The sequence below is a fragment of the Talpa europaea genome, assembly GCF_964194135.1.
Source record: "Talpa europaea genome assembly, chromosome: 7".
Lineage (NCBI taxonomy): Eukaryota > Metazoa > Chordata > Mammalia > Eulipotyphla > Talpidae > Talpa > Talpa europaea.
In genome coordinates, this window is record NC_140074.1 from 70,217,368 (window position 1) to 70,243,275 (window position 25,908).

The following is a 25,908-nucleotide window of genomic DNA, read 5'->3' on the forward strand; positions in this document are numbered from 1 at the left end:
TTTATTATATTGTATTCTGATTAAAAGTATTCTTAAATACTTCAGCATGAGGCCAAATGAAAGAAATGGATCCACGAACATCCTCCATTGGAATCTGTCTTCTGGTAGTTTATGCAAAAATTACAGATGACCAATACTTTTATAACTCTTGGAACAAGGCATGAGACCACACCAGTCTTTTAGGTTGATAATCGACTAGATTCCTTGAAAGGTAGAGGGTTGATGATTTCAATTAAAAAAAAAAAAGACTGGGAACTATTTTTGTATCTTCCAAATTTTTATTTCTATGTGTGAAGAGGATTCATAAGAAGTACCTGGAATTGTTGGGGGTTTTACTGGCCATACACTGAGGCTAATTTCTCATTAGACTTGAAAATATTTTGCCTGTTTTCATTTCTTTCTCACTGGCACTCTCTGTTAACACTACATAGCTCAATTTGACTCATTATCTGCCTTAAAATGAAAAGTTCCAGATGTGCTTTTTAGAGATTTTATTAACAAATACTTTCAAAATACTTAGGATTAGATGGAATCTTGAAGTCAGGAAAAGATATAATTCCAGTATAATCATTTTCTTCTACAGTGTCAACTTCTGATCCTTCGGGATCCTTTGAATAAAGACAAACAACCTCAATGCACATAAGCTACATTAAAATATTTAACTGATCATGTTGTCTTTGATCTACACAAATATTACCAACAAATATTCCTATATTCAAATCAAACGTGAAGGAAGATCACTTAAATGTTATGGAAGACAAATAGATTCATTTAAATCACTTCCCTCTCTCTTTTTGGACCCTCCATCTCCTGCCTTGCCAAAAGAAAAATAAAAGTATATCAGTGTCCAGGGTACTCCAGTCTCAGTTACCAAGAAGAAACTCAGCTCTCTAATGTGTCACTAAAGAAAGAAGTGTAACATTAATTGATGTTACAATAGCCAAATGTGAACTTATAGGCTTTCTAGATGCCAGAATCAACATTTCATATTTGTTCATTTGAAGTATTCCAAAGCAGTTATAGTACAGACTGCATTTATTAACTAGATGTTTTATAACTGCATATGGCTATTTTGAGATTAATAACACAGTCAGAATGGTTAAACAAACTTGAAAGTTTTCACAAAGCTCCCTATAAAATTCCTTTTATGTGTAGTTTGAAAATTATTGAAATGAATTTTTTTTTTATTCTTAACTTTCTTTGGATTATATATGGAGGGCCATTTTGGCCTTAACCCAGAAATTTATGACTATGTGGCATGAGTGTGAAATTCATTGTTGGAATTTTAAGGTATTTTTTTCTCGAGTTACAAAGGTCTGTTTTGGACAGGATTTAGAATCATTGCTAAATATCTTCCTGCCTGTTCTTCATGCCTGCAGTTCTTTATGAACAGAACTCCCAAGATCATCTCTCTGGAGTGCTGTTTTCAGGACACTTTCTGTGCAATAACTCCCCACTGCCGTACGTAGGACTAGATTCCTCAATTTCCCTTACAGGGAATGACGGGTATTTGTTCTTCCTTGTGTGCTGCCAGGATTCTACATCATTTGAGTTCACCCACAGAGAGAGACAAGAACTGGGATATAAAACAGCTGTCCACATCCACTAATACTTTCTGATGGAAAAAGTGTATTCAAGCTAACACTTACTCTCTTCTGTCAAATTCCTGACTTCCAAGAGCACTGAGGCAGGTTATTTACCATCCTCATTTCTTACTTTTTCCTGAAATCATAGCTTAACTCATGCTGTTTCTTACATGTTTCTTACATGTTATTTCAAAAAATATCTATTCCTTTCATTGAAGCCCAGCTCAATGTTTCTTTAACCTGGTACTGTATTCCAGGAAGGGATTGCGTGAGCCCTCACTCTCAATGGGATTTTGTCTTCTCTGAGCTGAACTGTCATTGGTCCTATTGTATCATTTGCTTGGTTTATACTCTAATATGGTTCTGTTCTGTTAGTATCTACCCTTATATGTAAGTGTAATCACCTAAACTCAAATCTTTGTTTCCAAAGGTTTAAGGCTCCCAGAACCCTGCTTTAAAATAACTCATGTAAACCCATGGTTATAAAAGGGTAAATTTACAATGGGATCTAAGATTCATTTTCACACTGTCGAGCAGTTTCCTTATTTCTGTTGATGACACTCTCACATCCTTTCCTCATCTTCTCATTCAGTCAGTCTGAGAGGACTCTCTCTGCACTCGCCCTGCTGCCAAAATCTCTACACCTCTCCCTGTAGCAGCCCAGAGGGCTCCATTTAAATACAGCATGCCTTCCCTTCCATTCCAGCAATACTCATGGCTATACACTTTCCTTCCATCCTTTATCTTAGTCTCTTACAATAAATATACAGGGACTCCCTAAAACCCGACACAGGTGTGGCTATCTTAACTTCTAGGTGTGGCTATCCAAGTCCTAACTTTCAAATGTTATTTATCCTTCTGTTTCTGCTCTTAAATTGCCTTCTTCCTGTCCTTCTCCCTACTCTGTCAATGTCCTGCAATCCGCCTACGTCTTTTCCACATATATATATATATTTTTTTTTAAGATTTATTTATTTATTTATACAAGCACTGGGTACAGTCAGAAGTGCGGAAGGGTGAGAGAACTCACCAGAGCCAGAGCAGGGAGCAAAGCAGGCAGAAGGACCGAAGTACACTGCTGAGGGGAGCAGCAGGCGGCAGGAGAGGTCTGCGCGCCATGTGGGACCCTCCCCGGGGGCCCGGGAGCAGCCGGGGATCGAACCAGCAGCGCAGAGGCTGCGGGCAGCTTCGCAACCCAGCGCTCAACCGCTGCGCCACCGGGGAGGCCCTCCACATATATAAATTTAACGTACTGTTCCAGGCCCATTGCGAATCTCACTTCTTCCAGGAACCTTCCTTATCTGTTTGAATTCCTGGACTTTTGCAGTCACTAACAATAACTGTCAACCACAACCTTGAAATGCTCTCATATTTCACAAGTAGTTAACTATCAATTAGCTGGATGTGAAAAAAAATAAGGTTTTTATAAGTTATAAAGGGTTCAAAACTATCCCCCCCATACATCACTCTTTTTTACTTGCATTCTGCCAAGGTATTTTTGTTTTTGTTGATTTGAGTAACAGGAAAAGGGCTGTATCCTATTGTGAAGGACAGTTATGACTACACCTACTTTAATAAGTGAGCAGTTATTTCCTCCCCTCCCCAAAATTTTTTAGGGTTGTAAGACAAACTGGAGTTTGTTAATATATAAGTTCCTTAAGAACAAGTACCAAGAATTGCTATTCTTTATCCTCAATTATACAAATAAAAAAATCTCATATTTAATAAATGTTGAATTAATTTTTGTTGACTAATCAATGTTCATTAAGAAAGAAATCATGAAGGGTGTAGTTAAATGAATTTATTCAAACGCATAACTTGTTTGGCCTCCCTGGTGGCGCAGCGGTTAAGCGCCGGGTTGCGAAGCTGCCTGCAGCCTCTGCAGCACGTTGGACCGCTGGCCTCGGGCGAGGGTCCCACATGGCGCGCAGACCTCTCCTGCTGTCCGCTGCTCCCCTCAGCAGTGTATTTCGCCAGTCTGCCTGTTTTGTTCCCCGCTCTGGCTCTGGTGAATTCTCTCACCCCCCCCCCCCCCCCGCGCTTCTGACTACCCAGTGCTTGTATAAATAAATAAATAAACTTTTAAAAAAAATGAAAAAAAAAAGCATAACTTGTTGAGATTTAATTTTCATGAATTCTCTACATATACCTATTGTAGAGGAACACAACTACAATTTCAAATTCACAGAAGGTGTTCAATACCATTTACTAAACATTCACTGAGTTCCTGTGGTTCTAGGGTAGGATTTTGGAACAATGCATCTGAGTTAAATTATTACTTAAATAAATAACATACTTACTATGAAAGTTAAGACTGTTTCTCTTTTGGCTGGCTTCAAGTCATCATTCAGTGAATAAACTCTGATCTTTACTGTAAGAATAATTGTATCATTAGGGTTTTTTTTTTTATTTTTTTACAATCAACATCCTTACAAGAGATGAGTGTCATTAAAAAGAACTCAATCACAAAAATTCATATTTAAAAGAAAGTGCTAGCTTATAGAGATTACTGAAGATTCTCTTCTTTTAAAGTAAATCCTTTCAGATTCCTTTAAAGAGCTATTTTTCCTCGTGAATTTAAAGTACATTCACCTTATTAAAACATGTTACATACAACTTTTTCTTCAATACATGTGTAGTAAAAAATGAGGGATAACCATTGTTTATCAAGAGTTTCACAGTAACAAAGTAGTGATGTTTACCATATGGTTATATCTCATATTAGAGTCCAATATTTTAATGGGTTATTGGGTAGTTTGAGTCAAATATAATACATTCTTCCACTTAGAAAAACCAAGTCCCTAAAATACCACTTGTGTTGTTAATGGCATCTTCGAATGGTCTGGTTTTGCTGTATTTGCGGAGGCAAGTTCTTTTCTAGTAAAGACTAATGGCAGGAACTCCCTGGTGGCGCAAGGGTTAAGACACAAGCCATGAAGCTATCTGTAGTCACTGTAGCACAAGTTCAATTCCTGGCCAGGAGCTACCCACATGGCGCAGCAGACCTCTCCTGACTTGCCCACTGCTCCCCTCAGCAGTGTACTTTGGTCAGTCTGCCTGTTCTGTTCCTCACTCTGTCTCTGGTGATTCCTCTCGCCCCTGCACCTCTGGCCTATACCCCAGCTCTTGTATGCATAAATAAATAAATCTTTAAAAAAAAAAAAGACTAATGGCAGGGGCTCTATAATGATGGGTTCTTTTCCATTTCTTTCTGTCAGTTAGATTTCCCACTTTTTAAACAAATGCATCTGTTCAGCTTTTAATTCATAGCAGTTTGAGACATGCTGATCTAGCTCCTTCCAGTGACATATTGTAATTTCTCTAGGGTTTTGTCATTGCTTTAATCTCTTCATGTTCAAAACTTTATGCACAGAATAAAATGGAACTGGCACCATAAGCCTTTTAAAGGATCAATATTACAGTAAGTTCTACATAAGAAGTCACATTGGTTTCACTGGGGCCACAAAATCAAAGCAAAATGATCAGTAAATCTCCCCCTCTCCTCTTCTCTCTCCTTTCCCTTCCCCTTACCATTTGCCTTTATCTCCCACCTTCAGTTCTTCCTCCTGCCTTACAGACACACCTGGTCTAGGCTTGAGCATCATTGGGAAGCTGCCAGAGGCAATAAGTCACAATAGTTAAGAGCACAGGCACTAGAGTTCAAAATTTTAGTTTCTCTCCTGCCTCTGGCACTTCCTTATGTAACCCTGGGCACTGTATTGATTTATAATTATTGTTTCTATATTGATTGATTGATTTTATTATATTGATTTGTAATTACTATTTCTACAACTATTACCTGTCCAATATATGCTTAGGTTATAAAATTAATCTTGTCTTCACAGCAGTGGTATGTGAGAGACAAGGTCAATTCAAGTTTTTGCACCAAAGATATGGCTTATTAATTTTATTTTTATCTAATTGTAAGTTTTTTCTTTTCTTTTTTTTTATTGTGGTAACATTGATTTACAACACTGTATATGATTTAGAGGTATAGGTTCACACCTATGTATATCACCCCCACCATTAAAATGGCTTATTGATTAGACAAAAATGTACAGTACTATATAGGCATGAACGTGCAGTATTGAGAAAAATCAGACATGGAAATCTTCTAAGGGAGTAGAAGAGAGATACAGAAACATGATCACACAAGCAAATTCTAAGATTTGGTAAGCATTAGAAAAGGATGTAGCCTGGCTTTCTGATTGTATAAGAGGAAGATTTGAAGCATTGAGGGAAGTCGAGGAAGGCTGCCTTCTGAATGGTCTTGCAATGACAAACAAGGGTTGAAAAAAGTTCACAGGGTAGCGGAGGATAATGAATGTACCAGGTAGAGAGAGGTATGGTGCCTTAACATGGATGGGAAATGGTGTGAAAAAGCAATGGAAGAGAGGTAAGTTTGGCTGGTGTCCACAGATGAGGGAACATAGCGGATAATGAAGCTGGAGAGAAAGGTTAAACACAGTCATCTATCCTATAAAACTTTGAAGAGTTAAGCCTTTATCCTAAAGATGCATTTACTAAAAATAACTCAAAGATATTCAGGTTAAATGTGTCAATCAGAACATCAGAACCTAAGTAGCAAGATCTAATCAGTTGCCTTTTAAAAATTACTTTTAAGTAATTGCTTTTCTTCTGTATAAATGAGATTTTGTGCTACTCCACAGATTAAGTAATATTGGAAAACACTTTTCTAGTTCTTATTCTGTGCTGGGAAGTGTTTTAAGTGCATTACACATATGAATTCACTTAATTCTCACAACAACTCTATGAGTAAAATCTATTATTATCTCCATTCTCTAGACAAAGAAAGAGGGGCTCAGAGAGGTTGAGTAACTCCCAAAGGGTCACAGAGCTAATAACAGCCCAAGATGAAATTTGAACCCAGACAATTTGGCTCTGAAATCTGCTTTTTAACCATTATACCTCACCAGCTTTCAGTAAAGGTTCAATATCTGGAGGAAAGTTTTCTAGTTTTCCTCTATAATTAGAACAGATGAAGATATACCTTATAGTAAAAACCTGATCTATAATTAATAAGTGAAGCTGTTCTTAAGAAAAACCTTGATAGCTTAGAAAGGATTCAGGCTTTGACTATCAGACTACTTATTAGATAGATTGAGGACACTACATGGTAGCTAGTGTCAAGGGACTTAATTCAGGAAGCATCCTCTAACATAGAACAAAGACAAGAGAGAGGATGTGTTTACTTCTAGGTATGAATATGTTTGAAAGGGCCCACGCTTTATGGGTGGAGACTATTTCCTCATATACTAAGTCATCTTCTTGGAGTCAAGAGATGGCACTATCCTGGCAATGATATTTTGTCATAGCCAATGACAATATCCCATCCTGTCCAGGCCTTGTGTTCCAAATCAATCAAAAATCGGCTCCTGCTGAAATGGTAAGGGTGTAGGCATGTTCAACCCCACTACTGTCATCATCAACATTAACCACCATTTAGCAATTATACATGTGTCAACGTTTTTCAACAAAACTGGCTGGATCTGCCTTCTTTCTTCTGTGCCTTACCAAATATCACTATTGAAATTCCATAACCACCCCCTGCCACATACAGCTATATCACAATTCCACAGTCAACGATGGTGAAAGGGAGTGCAAAAGGGATCAAAAACTTTGAAGACATGTGAACATATCTGGGCAGCATTCACACTTTCTATTTCACTTTTGGTTCACCAGGAATAAGTCTAGTCATTTCTCAATCGTTGAGTTTGGCCACTCTGCCCATTCCCCCCTCTAACAAAGAAGCAGACTATGGAACACTGTTATAACAAACTTTCTTAGATAGATTCCCCTTAGAAAATGAATAAGGAGGGGCCTCCCTGGTGGCACAAGGGGTTAAGCACTGCACTGTGAAGCAATCCTCAGCCTCTGCAGCAAGAGTTCAATCCCCAGCCGGCCAGACAACAGCTCACATGGCGCAGCAGACCTCTCCTGTCTCGTCCAATGCTCCCCTCAGCAGTGTATTTCAGTCAGTCTGCCTGTTCTGTTCCCTACTCTGTCTCTGGTAGGTCCTCTCACCATCCCCCCAACATCTCTGGCCTGTACCCCAGTTCTTGAATGCATAAATAAATAAATCTTTAAAAAAAAAAAAGAAAATGAATAAGGAGAAACCTTTCATCCCACAGGGCTGGATTTGTTTCCTAAATTTGAAGATTAGCTCCAATGCCAGTAGAACTGCTTTTCAGGAACATCTCTATAGGTAAGTTATTTTCCCATTGCCAAAATTATATTTTCAGTTACAACTTACATTTGTTTAATAAGCAAGAACTTAATAATAAGTTTAATAATAAGTTTAATAATAAGTTTAATAATAAACTTAATAATAAGTTTAATAAGCAAGAACACATTTCACAAATTTCAAAGAGCTTTTTTTTTATACTTGAAAATAACTGATAGGATAGATAATGAAATTGTTAATTATGTAATTTCCATATGCATTTATAATTCATATATAAAATCAAATTTAAAATTACATTCCATTTGATTATTTAGCAATTTCCAGATAAATTTAAAATTAAACTGGTATTTATAACTGTAAAATTCATTGGCAATTACAACTTTAGTTAGCAGTTTGAAAATGTGAATTCATTTAAATCTAAGTGTTCAAAAGCTCTTCTATATAAGTCCATATCCCCTGTCCCCCCACTTCCCCTACCTCCCACACCCCTGCCCAAAAAAGAACTTATACTCTACCTGACTGGTGTGGAGTGTAAACAGGTTTGTCTGTATGAATGAAGAGAAATCCATTGTCATAGGTTATTGGCATTTTTTTTGATTTTGAAAAATGCTTTGATACAACTTCCAAATACACATGCGAAACTGGGGTTTGTCCTGCAGATAACTGTTTGGGTTGTATCTGTGAAGGAAAATGTTGATGGAAAAGAATATAGTAATTTTAAGCTTATAAAACAGGTTGACTTTCTAAATACCACTCTAGTGTCATTACAGCAAAAACAAAACAAAAAAAAGTATGAACATTTAATATTTAAGAAGTAGTACAGTAGTAAATTTATTTACTAAGATAGTAAATATTTACTAAAATAGTAAATAAATCTTGTCCTAAGCTCTTCAGTGTCAAATATCATAATCAAAATTTAGCTTTAAGCAGTTAGAAATCTTTCTGGTTTTGTGTTTCCTAAATTTTGTATGCACTTAAAAACTATTATTACAGAAGTTCTCTTAATGAACTCACTTCATCACCTTCCTGGTTCAACATCCTGTGTCATGTTTAGTACACTTTGTATTAGATCTATATCCTTCCATCCTGCTGGGTTGAGTTGCATGCTTTTTAACTTGTGTGTGCTATTGCAATTATCCACATTATATTGCATGATGTGCAAATTTAACATACAAAAAGTAATAAAAGAAAGAAAAGTATTTTCATGAAATTGAGAAATATGAAATATGAGATAAAAGTCAATCACTGAAACCAACTGCTATGGAGTTAGATACATGAGAGAACTATAAAAACTTGGAAAATAGGACAAATCTATAAGGATTCTTCACTCAGACTACTTAGCACATGTCTTTAAGTTCTTTCTCCACTTTAAGAAAATAGAAATGGTAGAACAAATGATTCCTTAAAGATATGACTCTTATTAGAAATAAGATTTGATGCCTCAACCAGTAGATCCATATTTACTGAAAAGATCTGGCACAGCATCAGCTGGTAAGTAAAGATACATTATAATGTTAAGATTAAATGCTGAAGACATGCATCTGTTTTTATGATTCCTTACATTGATCCACTTTTCCAAATAATCATTTAAGTGAGTACCTTTCTGTAAGACTCTCTTTGATGATGGAAGTGTTCTCTATTTGTACCATTCAATACAGTAGCCACCTGTCACATGTAGCTATTGAGCCCTTGAAAGGTGGAGCGTATGACTGATGAGTTTAATTTTTTTATGTAGTGCTCGCTTCAGCAGCACATATACTAAAATTGGAATGATACAGAGAAGACTAGCATTGCCCTGCTCAAGGATGACACACAAATTCGTGAATTTTTTTATATAGTTCTGACTAGCATGATTTGAAGGTAACAGTCATATACGTGTGTCTAGTGGCATCAGAATTAGAATTACTACTGGAAAAACACTTTTTGGGGCATGAATTTTAATTCTTATTACACAGTATGTGGAAGTATTTGTTAAGAGATTAAGGCATTTACTGTTAACATTAGTGAAAGAATTTCTACATTTGGTTAGAATTTCTACATTTGGTGAGTACTTCTTAAAGCTGGGTTATATACAGATATCTTCTAAAGGACGAAAGTTCTGAAAGACTCTTAATATTGATGTTTTATTTATTATTTATGATATAACAAAAATCAGCTTTATTACACTGTTACTTAAATATGCACAAATATAACACTAGATTTAGCCTCATTATGCATGACTTTTATCTAATTATAATTTTTTTTTAAATTATAAAATAAACTCAAAATGCTAAAAAGCAATATTAATTTTAAGCTCTTTACAAAATTTCCAATTTTTTTTTTTAGAGAAATGAGTTTTGAGAAACACTGGTCTAAATGAACCCCAAAGCCCCTCCCAAGTCTAGGAGTCTTTGATTTTCTGACTTTTTATTTTTGAATTTATACTGGAATTTAAAATAACATTTTGGCTATAATTATGGAAATTATTTTTAGTTAGCAGAATTTTTAATAGGAAATGGGTTGCAAGCACTTCTCTAACAAGCTACATCATAATGTCTTAGAAGGAAAAGTTATTCAGTCTACATTGTATTATTAACTACAGGTTAATGAGAACTATTCACTGTGGTAATCAATTTTACTAGTTTTTGGAGCTATAATTATAAAAGACTGGAGTTAAACAAACAAATGTTCAATAGCAACTATAGGATTTTGTAGGCAGTGCATTATATAGATCAATATGCACATTCATATTTCTCTATTTAATAATTTTCATAGTAAACAAGTTTCTTCAAATCATTTCCAAATATTTTCACATTAGTACAATTTTATTCCCCAATAGGAACATTACAACTTACATTGATCAAAAAATCAGAAAAAACTCTTTTCTACTTAGAGCTTTCGGTTTCTCCCATATTATCATCAGTGACTGATGACATCATCTATTTACACAGCAGTAGTGTTACTAGTGATCAAATGTCTATATTAGCAATATTCACACTTTGTACTTATTTTATTGAGAATGTAATGTATATATAAATAAAATAAAGGATAAATACATACTGTTAAGAATGCAGAGTTTTGGAATTTATTTTCTGTGGATAAGTGAACATACTCCGAAGAATAACTAATTTTTTTATCAGGATAACTTTTAATAGAGATTGTTGCATCAAATGCTTCAGTGTAGCCATAAACTTGAATTACAATATTTTCAGCGGCTCCAACTCGGAATACTTTTGGTGCTGAAATGACATACCTGTTGAAACATAAAAGAGAAGGATCAGTTTATTATGACTTTTCGTCTCTCACTTAAGATTCGATTTAAAACAGGCCTGCTTCTCAATTTAAAAATGATATTTTAAAATCAACTTATTTGTGATCTATGATAATTTCAGCATTATCCAAGAAGTTTTCAAGAAGAAATAGCTGAGAATTAAGACCTGAAAAATAAAGCCGGGGGGTTAGCAAGGTAGTAATAATACCTACTCTGAGCTAAGTTGCTGCAGTGAAGGAAATAAAGGAAAACTTTTAATGGTGTTGACTTGAACATATATACATGACCAGTATTTTTCACAATAAGGAAATAGCAAAATAGGCACCAGTGATTGAATTTTCCAGCCCTGCCACCTATTGGCTGAGTGATTATAGTAAAGTCACCAACACTCTATGGGACTACAATAATTTGAGTACTAGCAAGCTTAGTATTCAATAAATGTTAAGATTTACTGATTTCACTACATTAGTTGAAAGGAAGTAATACAAGTGAGCTGAGGGAATGCATTTGGAAGTGGAAGTAGTGATGTAGGTCGTTGAAAGTAACAATCGGATGGCAATAGTAATAATAAGATAATGGAGTGCTTGCCTGATACCAGCACTGGTGTGAGCCTTCTACAGTCATTCTTTTAATCTTGACAACAGTCAATGATGTAGGTACTATTCTTATTCCTACTTTACAAGTGACAAGAGGTTAACTTGACCTGGGTCACACTGCTCGTAAGTGAATGAGGTAGGACTTTATATTCAGGTCTCTCTCAGTTATGTGTATAATTAAGGTCAAGGTTACAAATTATGTTCACAACCTTCTGTTCCTCTATTTTATTTTTCATGTGATTTATACAAGAATGGATGACTTTACATACCAAATTTTCAGTGTGAATTTTTCATTGTTCATTTGTACACATATAAACTACATTACTAATTATATAACACAAAAGCACCCAATTTGAATGAGAGAGAGCTCATTAGAGAGAGAGTGTAGTGAGAGCTACATACACTATTAAATAGAAAAAGAAGTCTATTCAACCTAAAAGGTGATTGCTTAATTCAAATGGAAAAATAGGCCTGTGGGCACCTGCCAACCCACCCAGTCAAATTTTTTTTTAAGTTATTTATTTATTAAGATTTATTTATTTATTTATGCAAGCACTGGGTACAGTCAGAAGCATGGGAGGGTGAGAGAATTTACCAGAGCCAGAGTGGGGAGCAGAGTAGGCAGAAGGACCGAAGTACACTGCTGAGGAGAGCAGCGGGAGGCAGGAGAGGTCTGTGCGCCAAGTGGGACCCTCCTCCGGTGGCCGGGGAGCAGCCCGGGATCGAACCGGCACTGCAGAGGCTGCGGGCAGCTTCGCAGCCCAGCGCTCAACCGCTGCGCCACCGGGGAGGCCCTCTGTCAAATTATTGTGGGCTCCTGTCAATATTATGGTATTTTAAAAGTCTTTTTAAATCAGTAAGTCTTTGGTAGCAATGAAATTAATTTGGAAGCAATAAATCCTGTAAAGCATCTGGCAGTTCTATATTACAATAAATTGGGAATTACTTGTAGGCAAGTTGTACGAGGGAACAGAATCTTCAAACTTCCAACAATCATCTGAATTCCCTATGTACTTAGTCAAGACCAGCAAAAAGTGAGAAAAATTTAGCTTTGGTGATAAGGTACACTGAGTGAAAGCATGTTTTGTGCTAAGTACTGTTTTAAGCACTACACACACACACACATTGTGTTGTTTCAACTATTCTACAAGGAAGATCTTACTATTACTTTCATTTTACAGATGAGGAAACAGATAATTAATTTGCCCTAATTCACACAACTGATGTCATAGAATTAGAAACTGAACTGATCTGTTTCCTTAATTGTTATACAAACTGAATTGATTAAGTTTTCCCATCAAAAAAACCTAAAGAAAAAAACCTATTTTCATTTCAGGGTTCTTAGAAGTTACATATGTTTCAGTTTAGCATTGTTTTAATTTTGAATTGTTTATATGGTGGTGGAGGTGAAACAAAATATTGGTGTTTACTAGTCCCCAAAAGATGGTTCTGGAAACACCCTTCATACAGATTTTGGCCCTTATTGATTTACCAGTAGCACAACTTATTCATATAAACAACTCATTATTTTCTTATTTTCTTTCAATAGCTGCAGAGCATCAGGCCACTGAGTTGGTTGAGAGACAAGAATGTTACTTTGACCTCTATCTGGAATGTTCTTTCCCCAGCTATTCGCATGACTTTCTCCCTCATGTCCTTCAAAGTGTCACCTCCTTATAGAACCTTCCCTGTCCACAATTTTTTTTTTATTTTTTTAATTAAACAAAATTTTAATATTAAAATAAATAAAACAAAAAGGGATAAGAAAACAGAACAAAGGAAAAACAAGTAGTATCATGATAGCCTTAATTACAAAGGAATAAGAATTATATAAGAATAAAAATGAAGAATAAAAGAATAAATAAATAGAAAAAGTGAATCTGTAATCCAATATTACACTATTACAGTGAAGACAGATAATCTGAACAAAAATGCAAGATAAAGATTGTATCTATAGAAAATATTTTTTGCTCTCTTTTTTAATTTAAATATTTTATTTTATATAATTCTTACATCTTTTTTCATCTTTGCACAATTTTAAATAGCACCTTATCATTTTTATGCTCTTACTCTCCTTTATTTTTTTCTTCATAGCACAAATAACTACCTGACCTTATTTATTCATCCATTCACTCATAATTTGCTGCTCCCGCTAGAGCGTAAGCTCTATACAATCTACTACATCCCCAGTGTCTATCACATGGTAGGGGCTCAACAAATTCTTATTGAATAATCAATTGATTAATTAAATTGATAGATTACCATGTTGTAAGTGGCATACTGTCACTTTGTTAGAGAAATAGAGATCCTTATTAATTACCAGGATAATCCTGTGGGAAAAATTCAGAATAAGTCTGCATAAGAACCATGGGTCCCAGTCTCTAATCCTAATTCTAGTACTAATTTAACTCACACAATCTCTCTGAACTTCAGTTGTTGGTCTTTCAAAAAGGTATAAATAAAAACTAAGGTAAAGGGGTGCTTGTAAGAAAACCAGATTGAGGAGAGAGATGTTATAAATTTATGACATATTAAGTATATTTTATACTTATATTTTACACACATGTATACATTTGTGACAAAATGGAATAAAGTCAAAGCAGTAGAGACAAGTCCTTAATAATCTCCTGCTTCTGTCTTTCTCTAGCTGTGTGACCTTGGCAAGTCACTTCCCCTACAAAGAAGATTTATCTTTACATGTGAAATCAGTCGGTTCGATTAGATACTCTCCAGTGTGTTTACAGCATTGAAAGGCTATTTCTAGATATGAGATCACCATTTTTAAGACCGTTTAAAATGTACAGTATTTCAATAGAACACGAAAATTTGTGAAGAGTTAGCTCATATATTTAGAAGTCATTACAATAATTTTTTGATTCATATTAGAATTGACCCTCAAGTAATCCTTGCTTAACTATGTTCAGTACATGGAAAACACAAAGAAAATGATGTATCAAACAGAAAGAAGCAATAAAAGCCAAGATGTAGGTACTATTCCCATTTCTATTTTACAAGTGCTAAGGGGTTGATTTGACCCAGGTCACATGGCTTATAAGTCAATGAGAAAGACTCTGCAGTTCCTTTTTGGTACTGAAAGTCACCAAGTTTTATTTTTTCTTTAGTTTTTTGAAGAGATATTTAGTAATCTCTTATGTAGATTTTTACAAATAACGATCCCATAAAACTGTCATGTTGTTAGACACTCATCAAATCGAAATGCTTCCATGACTTTCTCATTCAGAGAGGAGACTATCCCTTTGGCATTCTCAGAAGTAGAAAGTTATGTTCAAATTAACACAATCTGTTGCATTTACTTTTTTCCTTACTACAACTAAGATGCATTGAAAAAACAAAGATGGCTTCTTTTACTTACGTTTGTTCCTGTGCCCAACTTTTCCCCAAGAAGATTATAAAACAAAGTATGCCCCAAAGGCCCATGGCTGGAGGTAAGCAGTAAACCAAGGATATAACTTTCTTGGTGTTACTCTCCTTTTAAATAAACCAAGTTGGAGAAGTTAGTTTAGTGGTTAATTATTAATGTCAGAAAGAGGGACTTCAAAATAGGAAAACCAACATTGGAACTGAAATACCCTTTATTTTTTTTTAAACTTCTTTCACATTTTATTTTTTAAAAATTTTAAAAAATTTTATATATATTTTACAACATTCTTCCTTTTTGTACAATGCATGCTTTCTGCTCTCAGGTGTACTCCCTGTAAAATTCCCCACCACTAATTCACCAGTGCACCATCCCAATAGTCCCTTGAGCTCTTCCCTCTCTTGTTTTGATCCCTCTTCCTCCCCATCCCCTGCAGAATGTCTCTGATTTATAGGTGCCTGTTAATTTTTTAATTATAATTATTTTTATGATCCCTTATTTGGTTCCCCTACATTCTTCCTATAAGAGAAATCATCTGATATTTTTCTTTTTCTTTCTGGTTTATATCACTGAGCATAATCCCTTCTAGACCCATCCATGTTGCCACGAATGACATGAGTTTATCTTTTTTGATTGCTGAGTAATAGTCCATTGTGAAATACCCTTTAAAGCCTAGGTATAAAGGTGGGAGATATCTTCTAGGGATTTACACTTAGAGAATTTATTTTAATTAATACAAACACAGGGTACCTATAATAAATAGCTCAAAGTAAGTCACCTTACCTTTGGTCTTTGCTCTCGCTCTCTCTCTTTTTTAAAATATTTATTTATTTATGCATACAAGAGCTGGGGTACAGGCCAGAGACAAGGGGGTGAGAGAATTCATCAGAGACAGAGTAGGGAACAGAACAGGCAGACTGACTGAAATACACTGCTGAGGGGAGCAGCGGGCGAGACAGCAGAAGTCTGCCTCGCCGCGTGGGTCTCTCCCTGGCTGGCCGGGGATCGAACTTGTGCTGCAGAGGCTGCAGATTGCTTCATAGTGGGGTGCTTAACCGTTTTGCGCCACCAGGGAGGCCCTGGTCTTTGCTCTCTCGACCAGGGCAATTACTCTGAAGTTGTATGGGCTGTGATCATGTCTCTGGTAGATCCACTCTGACTCTGACAAAGACCACTGGATTCAGTTTCAAACTGAGGAAATTTAGAATGGGCCTGGCATAGTCAGGTTATACATGGTGGTATTTCTAGAGAAGACCTAATTGATAGTATTGTAGGTACTAGAAATGGCCTAAAGAAAAACTATATCTGCAAAGGAAATCTATGGGATAACTCTGGTCTGTACCACCTAGAGAAGAAGGTGAAAATTAAGTAAAGGAAAGGTTTTTTTTGTGACTAACAATGAAAATGCTGTACTGAGGATGCTGTCATCATTGTCTAAGAAATAAGTAACCAGGTGCTGTAGTATTTACTAGGAAATTGATACCCTCCAATATCTATTAATTCAGTTACCACTAATCCAATACTTGCTTTCATTCAGACACAAAGGAAAAGTTAATAGAGAAATTTTACTAAAGGTGTCTCATGCATATATTATTGAAATGGCAAAAATATACCACTACTATCTGACCATCTAGCCTATTTGTTTCAAAAGGAAATCTGTAAAATAATTAAACTGGGTTACGAAAGATGGGTCAAGTTAAAGCAAACAAACCACTTTCGCCATCATTTTCGGGAAAAGATAGAACACTCAAATTATCATAAACAATATTTGTATTTTAAGTGTAAGGGAATTTGCTTATATTATAGGTCAATATAGGTAAATGATATTTGAAAACATTGGTATTTTTTTTAATCCCAAACTTATAAGTATCTCTCATTACTCACTTGTCTTCCTATATATTTAAACGTATTTTAAAAGATGCTTAACTACAAAGAGAGCTACAAAAAGGTGTGTTCTAAAAAAAAAAGTGTGTCCTGCCTGACACACTTATATTGACACACAATATAGATTGCTACAATCCTACACACATTTTTTTTTTAAAGAGTAAAAGATCATGAACATGTTTTAAGTCAATAACACTAATAGAAATACTATTGGCCACTTTCAAATTTATGATATGTGCCAAGAACTTTATATACTTTATATACTAGGTCACAAGAGTAATGGGTTGTAACAGCATGTCCCAAAAGACCACTGTCGGTTTCTAAATCAGTAATGGAAATGGGTAGGACTTCAGAGTAGAGGGTATGGAGGAAGAGGAAAATAATGTCAAAAGAGACAATCAGGTATTAATGATGGAATGCTGTTAAGCACATTTTCTTAAAAGCAAACCAAAAAAAGATACAAAAAAAGGTGCCCACTCTCCCTTTATCTGTTTTATTACCTCACTAAAGCTGGTCTATGCCCTAGACCTTCTCAAAAATCAAACTCAACCCATTAACCTCCACTTTGGCTTCACTGTCCCACACTTTCAGACAATCTTACTTTTTGTTCAACATAAGTTCTCTTATCTAATTCTTCTACCTATTACTCATCCAATCATCCAGTGGCTCAGTGCAGTAGCCAATCTCCAACATGGCCCCCAGTGTTCCCACCTTCCTGTTACTGATGCTCTTTTGTGGTTCGCCTACATACACACATTGTACCAGGGTTGGTCCATTTGACCAACAAGATATAACAAAAATAAAGGAGGAGTGTGACTTGTGAGGTTATGGCATACAAGACATTGCCATAAACACTTTGCACTCTCTTGGATTGCTTTCTCTCAGGGAAACCAGCCACTGTGGAGTGGAGACACTCAAGAAGACTATGGCCCCTCTGGAAAGGAACTGAAGCCTGTTGCCCAGAGTCACATGATTAGTAAGCCATGTTGGGAGCGGATCTTCCAGCCCTAGTCACACCTTTAGGTGACAGCAGACAACATCTTGACTGCAAACCTACGCCAAAATTCCTGTTAAGCCATTCCTAAATTCCTGCCCATAAAAACTGTGAAGATATTTAATGTGCATTGCTCTTTTAAAGCACTAAATTTTGGGGTAATTACAAGCAAGAGTTAATTGATATTAAAACAATTATCCAAGGAGCAGCTGTTTTTCTAAAAGTACAATTTTGGTGAAACTTCCTTGTATTCACTACCACCACTAAGGGGCACTTGCTCCTTTCTTTTTTTAATTTTTAATTTTTTTGTTTATTTTTTAAGATTTATTTTTATTTATTTATGCATCCAAGAACTGAGGTGTGGGCCAAAGGTGCGGGGGATGATAGGATTGACCAGAGTAGGGAGCAGAACAGGCAGGTACTGAAATACACTGCTGAGGGGAGCAGCAGGTGAGACAGGAGAGGACTGTTTGCCCTCATGTCTACTAGACAAACAATTGCTGAAATTCAGTTATAAAAAAGGATTGTGGGCCTCCCTTCTTTTTTTTAAATTGATCATCAATAGTTTTGTAAGTGCACTTTAATTCTTAAAGAACAGCAGCTTCAGAGGCCTACTTGAAGGCGCCACCTGCTGGTTGAACTGAATAGTACACCAGAGCGATAATTGGTGCTGACAACCAATGCTAACCCCACCTTTCCAAGGGAGACTCTAGCTTCTACCTTAAGTCAATTCTGAGATGTAATGTCTTCATTTCCTAGAGATAAAAACATTTACCCTCCCCTCTTCACAGAAATGATGAAATTTGATATCCCTGAGTACAGAAATCATAAAAATGTAAGGAATTATTATTATTCTGTCTAGTATCTTAAAAAAAAATTAAAGATATCCTCACCAACCTTGCTCCCATCCTCTTCACCTCTGGAAACCTTAGTTAAGTTATCAATGTCTATTAGTTTGCTTTTATTTTATCCATTTACCCACTTTGTTTCCTTATATTACACATATAGGTGAGATCATTCAATGATCTAATTTCTAATCTGACCTCATGTAATTCTAATTTTTAATTTCACCTCATGTAACTGAGTTCAATTTTGTTGCAAATGGCAAATTTTCATTACACTAACAAGTAAGTTACAGAAAGAAATGGCAATAACAGAAACTGTCATCCCTGTCTGAGAAGCTAGTCTGAGTCTTCTCTAAAGCAAATTTGCAAAATGATTAAACTGGTTGTGAAATATGAGGCAAGTTAAAATAAACAGTAGTTTTGCTGTCATTTGAAAAAAAGAACTAAGGATAGCCAGGTCACTCTGTCATGGTTATCATTTGTATTGTAAATTCAAAGATCAGTGCAGAATGAAAGAGTTGCCTTCCTTTCCTATCCTCATTTCTAACTTATGGAGGGAGGTTCTTTTAACATACTGAGAGGCAATTAATATTAAAGTAATTAGAGAATGATTTCCACTCTGACACTCTAAGGTCTGAGGTATATCTAAGGCCTTTACCACATCAAACAACAACAGAGGGTACTGCATCTGGATAAAGGAAGCAAACTGGGCAAGACTGGACTGAAGAATACCCACTCAGGGGCCTCCCTTGTGGCGCAAGGGGTTAAGAGACAGCACTATGAATCTATCCCCTGCCTTTGCAACATGAGTTTGATCCCTGGCCAGGGAGGTGACCAACATGGCACAGCAGTCCTCTCCTGCCTTGCCTACTGCTCCCCTCAGCAGTGTGTTTCGATGCATCCACCTATTCTGCTCCCCACTCTCTGTCTGGTGAATCTTCTCTCACACACACCCCCCCCATACCTCTGGCCCATACCCCAATTCTTGTATAAATAAATCTTTAAATAAAGAAGAAAATACCCATCCAAGGTTAACTGGGTAAGGACAGAGACTACCTGAGGGAAAAATATGTACTTTGCACCATTTTCTAGACTGTGTATATTTTTGATGGCTACTAATAAAATTGATAATGAACTATAACAGCACACTATGATTTGACAATGGAGCCCACCTGCATATCACCGCAGACTTTGAAGGGCATAGCAGTGAGGTTATGCAATATGTTCAATTTTCTAGTGGAAAAGTGAAAAAGAAATTAGCGTCAAAACAGAAAAAAAAAGAACTGAAATTCAGCAATATATACATTTCCAAGCATAAACTATTAACTGAACTTTGATTTAAAAAAATGGGTATATCTTTCTTTTAAAGTGTAGAGCTTTTCAGGATTTTCAGTTTTTCTACAAAGCTCTTTTAAAGTGTAGAGCTTTTCAGGATTTTCAGTTTTTCTACAACAGAGGGGAAATAGCACTGGGTACATGTAAATGTCAATGGTGCCCTCTGTAGGAAATCATCCGAATTTCCTAGTGAGGTGAACCCATCTGCAAGGTATACCTTCAGGAAATGTTGAAAGTGCCTCATGTGGCTTATAAGGCCCCTCCTCGAGCGTCAGTACCCTCACACCAGATTTCTGCACCAACCCACTCATTGCCAAGCCCTTCTCCCCACTTACCTGGGGCTTGCACAAGTTGTTCCTTTTGCCAGGCCCCTTCCTTCCCACCACCCTCCTCCTTGAGGGTGGAAATGTTGAAAGTGCCTCATGTGGCTTATAAGGCCCCTCCTCGAGCTTCAGTACCCTCACACCAGATTTCTGCACCAATCCGCTCATTGCCAAGCCCTTCTCCCCACTTCTCCTGGGGCTTGCACAAGTTGTTCCTTTTGCCAGGCCCCTTCCCACCACCCTCCTCCTTGACTAAATTCTTTCCTCTTTCAAGCCTGAGATGAGACATCCCTCCTGTTGGGGAACCTCAGTTGCCTAATAGCAACTGAGGCACGTGTGAACCGACGATTTCACTGATGGGGAAACCAAGGCACCAACAGCAGGACTTTGTAAAATCCACCTTCAAAGCCGGACCATGAGCTCTAGCATAAAGAAGGGCACAACAGATGATGGGAAAATGGCATGAGGAAGTCAGTAGAGTTAGAAGTCAGTAGAGTTAAGAATCGCGCTGGGACGTGGCTTTTTGAGCCAGCATGGAGAGTAGAAGGTTTCGGTAAAGGAGAGGTCATGTCAGCAATGGATATTTCTGGAGCCGGTGCAGCCTCTGTGGGTGACCCGGTCCCGGGCACAAGCTTGGAAATGGAGGCTGAGTGGAGGGCGCCTTGATGATGCTTAAAAACAATTCCCCGTGTCTTTCTAGCACCCAGAACAGTATCTGCGAGATCCGCTTCAACTACTTAATATGTGGGACAAAATGCAGCCCTGGCCGAACTCTCCTCCGAAGCTTTGTGCTTTGGCTTCCCTGTCCTCACGAGAGGACTTTCCCCCACAGCCCACAGGCACAGTCGCTCCCGAGCTTCCCAGGCTGGACTCGCGCCCTCAATCTAAGGAGGCAGCTGAGCTGTCCATCCACGCCGGGCGAGCAGTCCCCGGAGAGGAGAATTCGCCTCACAAGCCGGCCGCGCGAGGCGACGCGTGCTGCGAGGCCCGCGAGCCCCAGAGCCGGCCAGCCGCGAGAATGAGGGCGCTGGCTGACGCGCGCTCCAGAAGAGGCGCGCCGAGGCTCGGCGTGTGGCGTCTGCGGCTTTTTGTCAGGAGAAAGAGACCACTCAGCTGCCGGCCGCGGCTGGAAACCTCGCCTCGCGCTCGCTTCGCGCCTCCAAGAAGCCGCCCTGCTGCCCCGCGCGCCGGCCACTAGGGCGGCCAGGTCGGCGCGAAGCTCCGCCCGCCCCGCCCAACCGCCCGGGAGGGGCGTGTCCAGGGCAGGCCCCGCCCACGCCGCGCGGGGCCCCTCGGCAACCGGCACAACACAACAAAATGGCTGCCGCGCCGCTGCGCGCCTAGAGGGAAAGAGCCGCGCGTCTCCCGCCCCCCGTCGTCAGCCCGCCCGCTCCGCTCCGCTCCGAGGCGGTGAGTGCCAGGCCCGGTCGGGGCCGTTCTCGGGTCTCCGGACCGAGCGGTGGGGCCGGTGGCGACGGCGGGAAGGCCTGGATCGAGCGTGGGGTGGGTCGGCTCGGGAAGGGTTCGGGGCGGGGGCGTGTGCTGGGAACTGGGATTGGATGGGGAGGACGGGAGGGCCCGGAACCGGCGTGGGGAGGAGGCTGACGGAGGGAGGTGTGGACCGGGAGTGAGGAGGTCCAGGGTCGGGGTGGCGAGGGCGGTGTGGTGTAGTTGGGTGCGACGCCTAGAGGAATGGGGGTCCCGCCAGAGAGGAGGGAGGGGCGCGGTGTGCCAGGTGTCTGCGGGGAGTGGCAGCGGCAAAGGATGGGTCGATAATACCCTGACAGGTGTCACGCTGTGGGGCGGGGTAGGTACTGGAGAAAGACGAGAGGATATTGGGAAGAAATGTTAAAAGGCGGGGAAGGAGCGAGTACTTTATTGTATAAAGAATAAAGGACAGGTGAATTTTGAAGACAAAGCTTAGATTCAAGCGTTGATTCTGCCACCTTGTGCTGCTTAACCGGCTCTGTGATTTTGGACGTGTTCTTTAACCTTCCCGTTGTTTTCTCATTTGTAAGAATTATTGCCAATTACTTTTCAGCCTGCAAAATGTGTCCGATTCAGGACTAAATCCTTTGCATGTATTAACTATTAGAATTTAAAGTAACTTATATGACATTTCCACCCCTATTTTGAAAGTGATGATATTGAAGATCAGAGAGGTGAAGTAATTTGCTTAGTGTCACACAGTAAGAGGAAAATCAGGGGGCCTCCCTGGTGGCGCAAGGGGTTAAGCACCGCACTATGAAGCAATCCACAGCCTCTGCAGCACGAGTTTGATCCCCATAGGCCAGCAACCCACATGGCGAAGCAGACCTCTCCTGTCTCCCCCGCTGCTCCACTCAGCAGTGTATTTCGTCAGTCTGCCTGTTCTGTTCCTCACTCTGTCTCTTGTGAATCCTCTCACCCCCCTCCCCTAAATCTCTGGTCTGTACCCCAGCTCTTGTATGCATAAATAAATAAATCTTCAAAAAAAAAAAAAGAGGAAAATCAGGGTTTGAACTCAGGCTGTTTAGTTACAGAACCTAAGTACTTAATTCTTAATGATATTCTGCCATTTGTAAATAAGGTTAGTAATTCTGATCTTAGACAATATCTGTGAGGATTTAAACCTAGTCATGTCTTTAGAGGGCTTAGCACAGTCTTTATGAGTCCAACAAATATTTACTGTGCACCAAATAATAGAGAGATAGAATCCCTGCTGTCTGAACTTAAACACTAGAAGGAGAAACAAGCAATAATCAAATCATTTCACAAATAATCATTTAGTTTTAATTGTGAGTTGTGATAAAGAAGACTACTTGGTGCAGAGGCCATGTGTAATAGGGAGGTATATCCTGTTGTGCATCTTCAGTGGAGAAACCCTGCCTTCTCAACTCTATTCTTAGAGGCTGGCACAATTCTTGAAATATAAAAGTTCCTCAATAAAATCGAATGATTGAATAAACAAATTAATGGAAATTGATTGGAAACTTGGGTTTTAGGGTACCTGAGTAGAATTCAGGACATTATTAGGATTGGGAAGGACATAGAGGTCAGGGTGAATGAAGGGAAAGGCAAGTAGGAAATCAAATTTCTTGGGATAAAGAGAAATGGCTGGTGTTTTGATTATTTTGTTTGAGAAGGGGAATAATTAGAAGTCAGAGATTTGGAATGGGTTAGGATATCAGAAAACTTGCTGGGATGAACAGTTTGGGAAATCAGGGTGGTGAAGTGTTGAGCCGGAGTATTAGAACTATAAATGAAGGACAGTAAAGACAGTGTTAGTGTTAGAGAAATCGGGACAGTATTTGTGGGGAAACTTGGCAAAGAAAGATGGGAGGCAGAGGTTGATGGCACAAAATGGGGAATTGCCTTTGGAAAGGAGAGTGGCTGGGTTAGAGACTTTGGAAAGGAATGGGAATCAAGCGATTTGAAAAGACTGAAGAAAGTTCCAGTATGTAAATGTGTCAGAGGGCCTCCAGGGAAAGTATTGAGATGTGTGATTAAAGGGCTAAGGGTTGTAGTAGAGAGGACATGGAGGTTAAGAAACAGCAATGGCTATTTGCATATTGGAGTGGACTGGGAAGAAAGATGGAGGATTTGTGGATTATTGAGGTCTGCCTCATTTGGAGGAAATGAGAGGAAACAGAGAGTTAGCAATGTTAGGAAAGGCTGGATAGAGGAGGAATGGGTTCTAAGCTGTGGACAGGATTGTTAGATTAAGGCAAGCATCTGAGTTAGGGAACAACAGGATGGGTGTGTTTTGTGCCAGGTCATATGATTCTGAGTAGCACATCATTCCAATGACTTTCTCTCATTCCGTAGACCACCTTTTGGTTCTTCAAAATATATCTCCAGCTTGGGATTTGTTTTGCTTGTTTTCTCTTTATTCTGCTCCTTTCCACACTGCAGCCCTATTTCTCAGCTACATCTTCTCTTTCCTGTTGCTTGGTCTTTGTTTATGTGATTGCAAACTGCATCCTAGGGTCAAGCAACATCCCCATCGCTCCCTTAAAATTATTGTTCAAGATTTACTACTACCAAGTGATTGTCTCTGAAATAATGCCAGCCATTCTCAAACACAGTAAATCCCAAAGCCTAGTTCACTGAGCTAGCTATAGGATGGCAATGCATACCTGTCTTTTGATGTCCAGGCTTTATAGGAGCTATGGCAACCCAGGGAAGGGATCTGGGAATGCATTATGACTTTGGAACCATCGTTTAATTTTTAATGTTACAATTCATAAAAGGAAGGAGTTGATCTAGATTTTGGAATCCATTTGAGTATATATTCTAATATATATATTGAGCTCTTTGAGTAAGGCAGCGTTTTGCTAATCGGGGAGATAACGAAGGATCTCATGATAGTCTAGGATGCACAGAGGGCCTTGGTCATTACAGTAATATGAGAGGAATTCAGAGAAGTCAATTATTAAAAATTTAGAGAGAAGACTAATTTCCAGGTTGAAGAATATAATTACATTTCATAAAAATATAGGATGCACTTTTTGACCAAGAAGATATATTTGTTTTTGGTTTTTTTTTTTTTTTTTAATAGAGGCATGTTTTATTTATTTATTTGTTTGTTTGTTTATTTTGTTTATACATGCACTGGGTACAGTCAGAAGTGCGGGAGGGTCAGAGAATTCACCAGAGCCAGAGCTGGGAGCAGAGCAGGCAGAAGGACCGAAGTACACTGCTGAGGGGAGCAGCCGGCGGCAGGAGAGGTCTGCACGCCATGTGTGACCCTCCTCCGGTGGCCAGGAAGCAGCGGGGGATCAAACCGGCGCCGCAGAGGCCGTGGGCAGCTTCGCAACCCAGCGCTCAACCACTGCGCCACCGAGGAGGCCCAAGAAGATATATTTGTATACACACACACACACACACTCATAAAAAGTATATATCCAAAATATGTAGCATATACTGTTGTTCTAATTTTATAATTTTCTATTATGCTGTGAGATAGAGAAAGATATATAGAAGTGAGAACTGGGCCCTGTTTCTCTCCCTTTTTATTTTTTATATTTCTTGCTCATGTGAAAACTACATTTAATTCTGTAGTGAACAGTTTTACCTTCAAAGCACATGACTTTTAACTCTTCTCAAGTTGGAGCATATTGTTATCATTTAGAAAGAATGCTAGTGCAGCTTAGTATAAATAGCAGTTATGTTAATTGGAGGAAAGCTTTTGTGGACAAATGATAGTTCCAAAGTCATAATACATAATGCATGGAGGGTTTAACATGACAAAATGAAAGAGAAAGTAACTTTGCAGCTTAAAGTAGTGAACTAGACTATAGGAACTAGGCAGTTGACAATATTACAGTGTGTAGCTATGAAATAATAATTGACTTTTAAAAAACGAACGCACAGGTCTTTGTTCCCTTCAAACTCTAGTCACTTAAGAGGCTACATCATGATTTCAGTACTGTATTTTTCTAATAAACCTTAAGTTTTTCCTTTAAGAATTTTTTATAGTACCTGTCATTCTTTAATCCAAGTTATGTAGTGGCATTTGTTGATGGTCTG

General features: G+C 38.4%; 1 protein-coding gene across 1 annotated transcript in view; it reads right to left on the minus strand.

Annotated features, from left to right (window-relative positions):
* The window catches only part of C5 (complement C5), a gene marked incomplete at both ends in the record, with an annotated part of 81,650 nt that extends 66,575 nt beyond the window's left edge, over positions 1 to 15,075 (minus strand). The window contains 5 exons of the mRNA XM_084236798.1: positions 517 to 608; positions 3,887 to 3,957; positions 8,307 to 8,469; positions 10,831 to 11,023; positions 15,011 to 15,075. Coding sequence (XP_084092924.1) covers positions 517 to 608; positions 3,887 to 3,957; positions 8,307 to 8,469; positions 10,831 to 11,023; positions 15,011 to 15,075 — 584 coding nt within the window. The remainder of the gene's footprint in view (positions 1 to 516; positions 609 to 3,886; positions 3,958 to 8,306; positions 8,470 to 10,830; positions 11,024 to 15,010) is intronic.
* Positions 15,076 to 25,908: the final 10,833 nt, after the last annotated feature.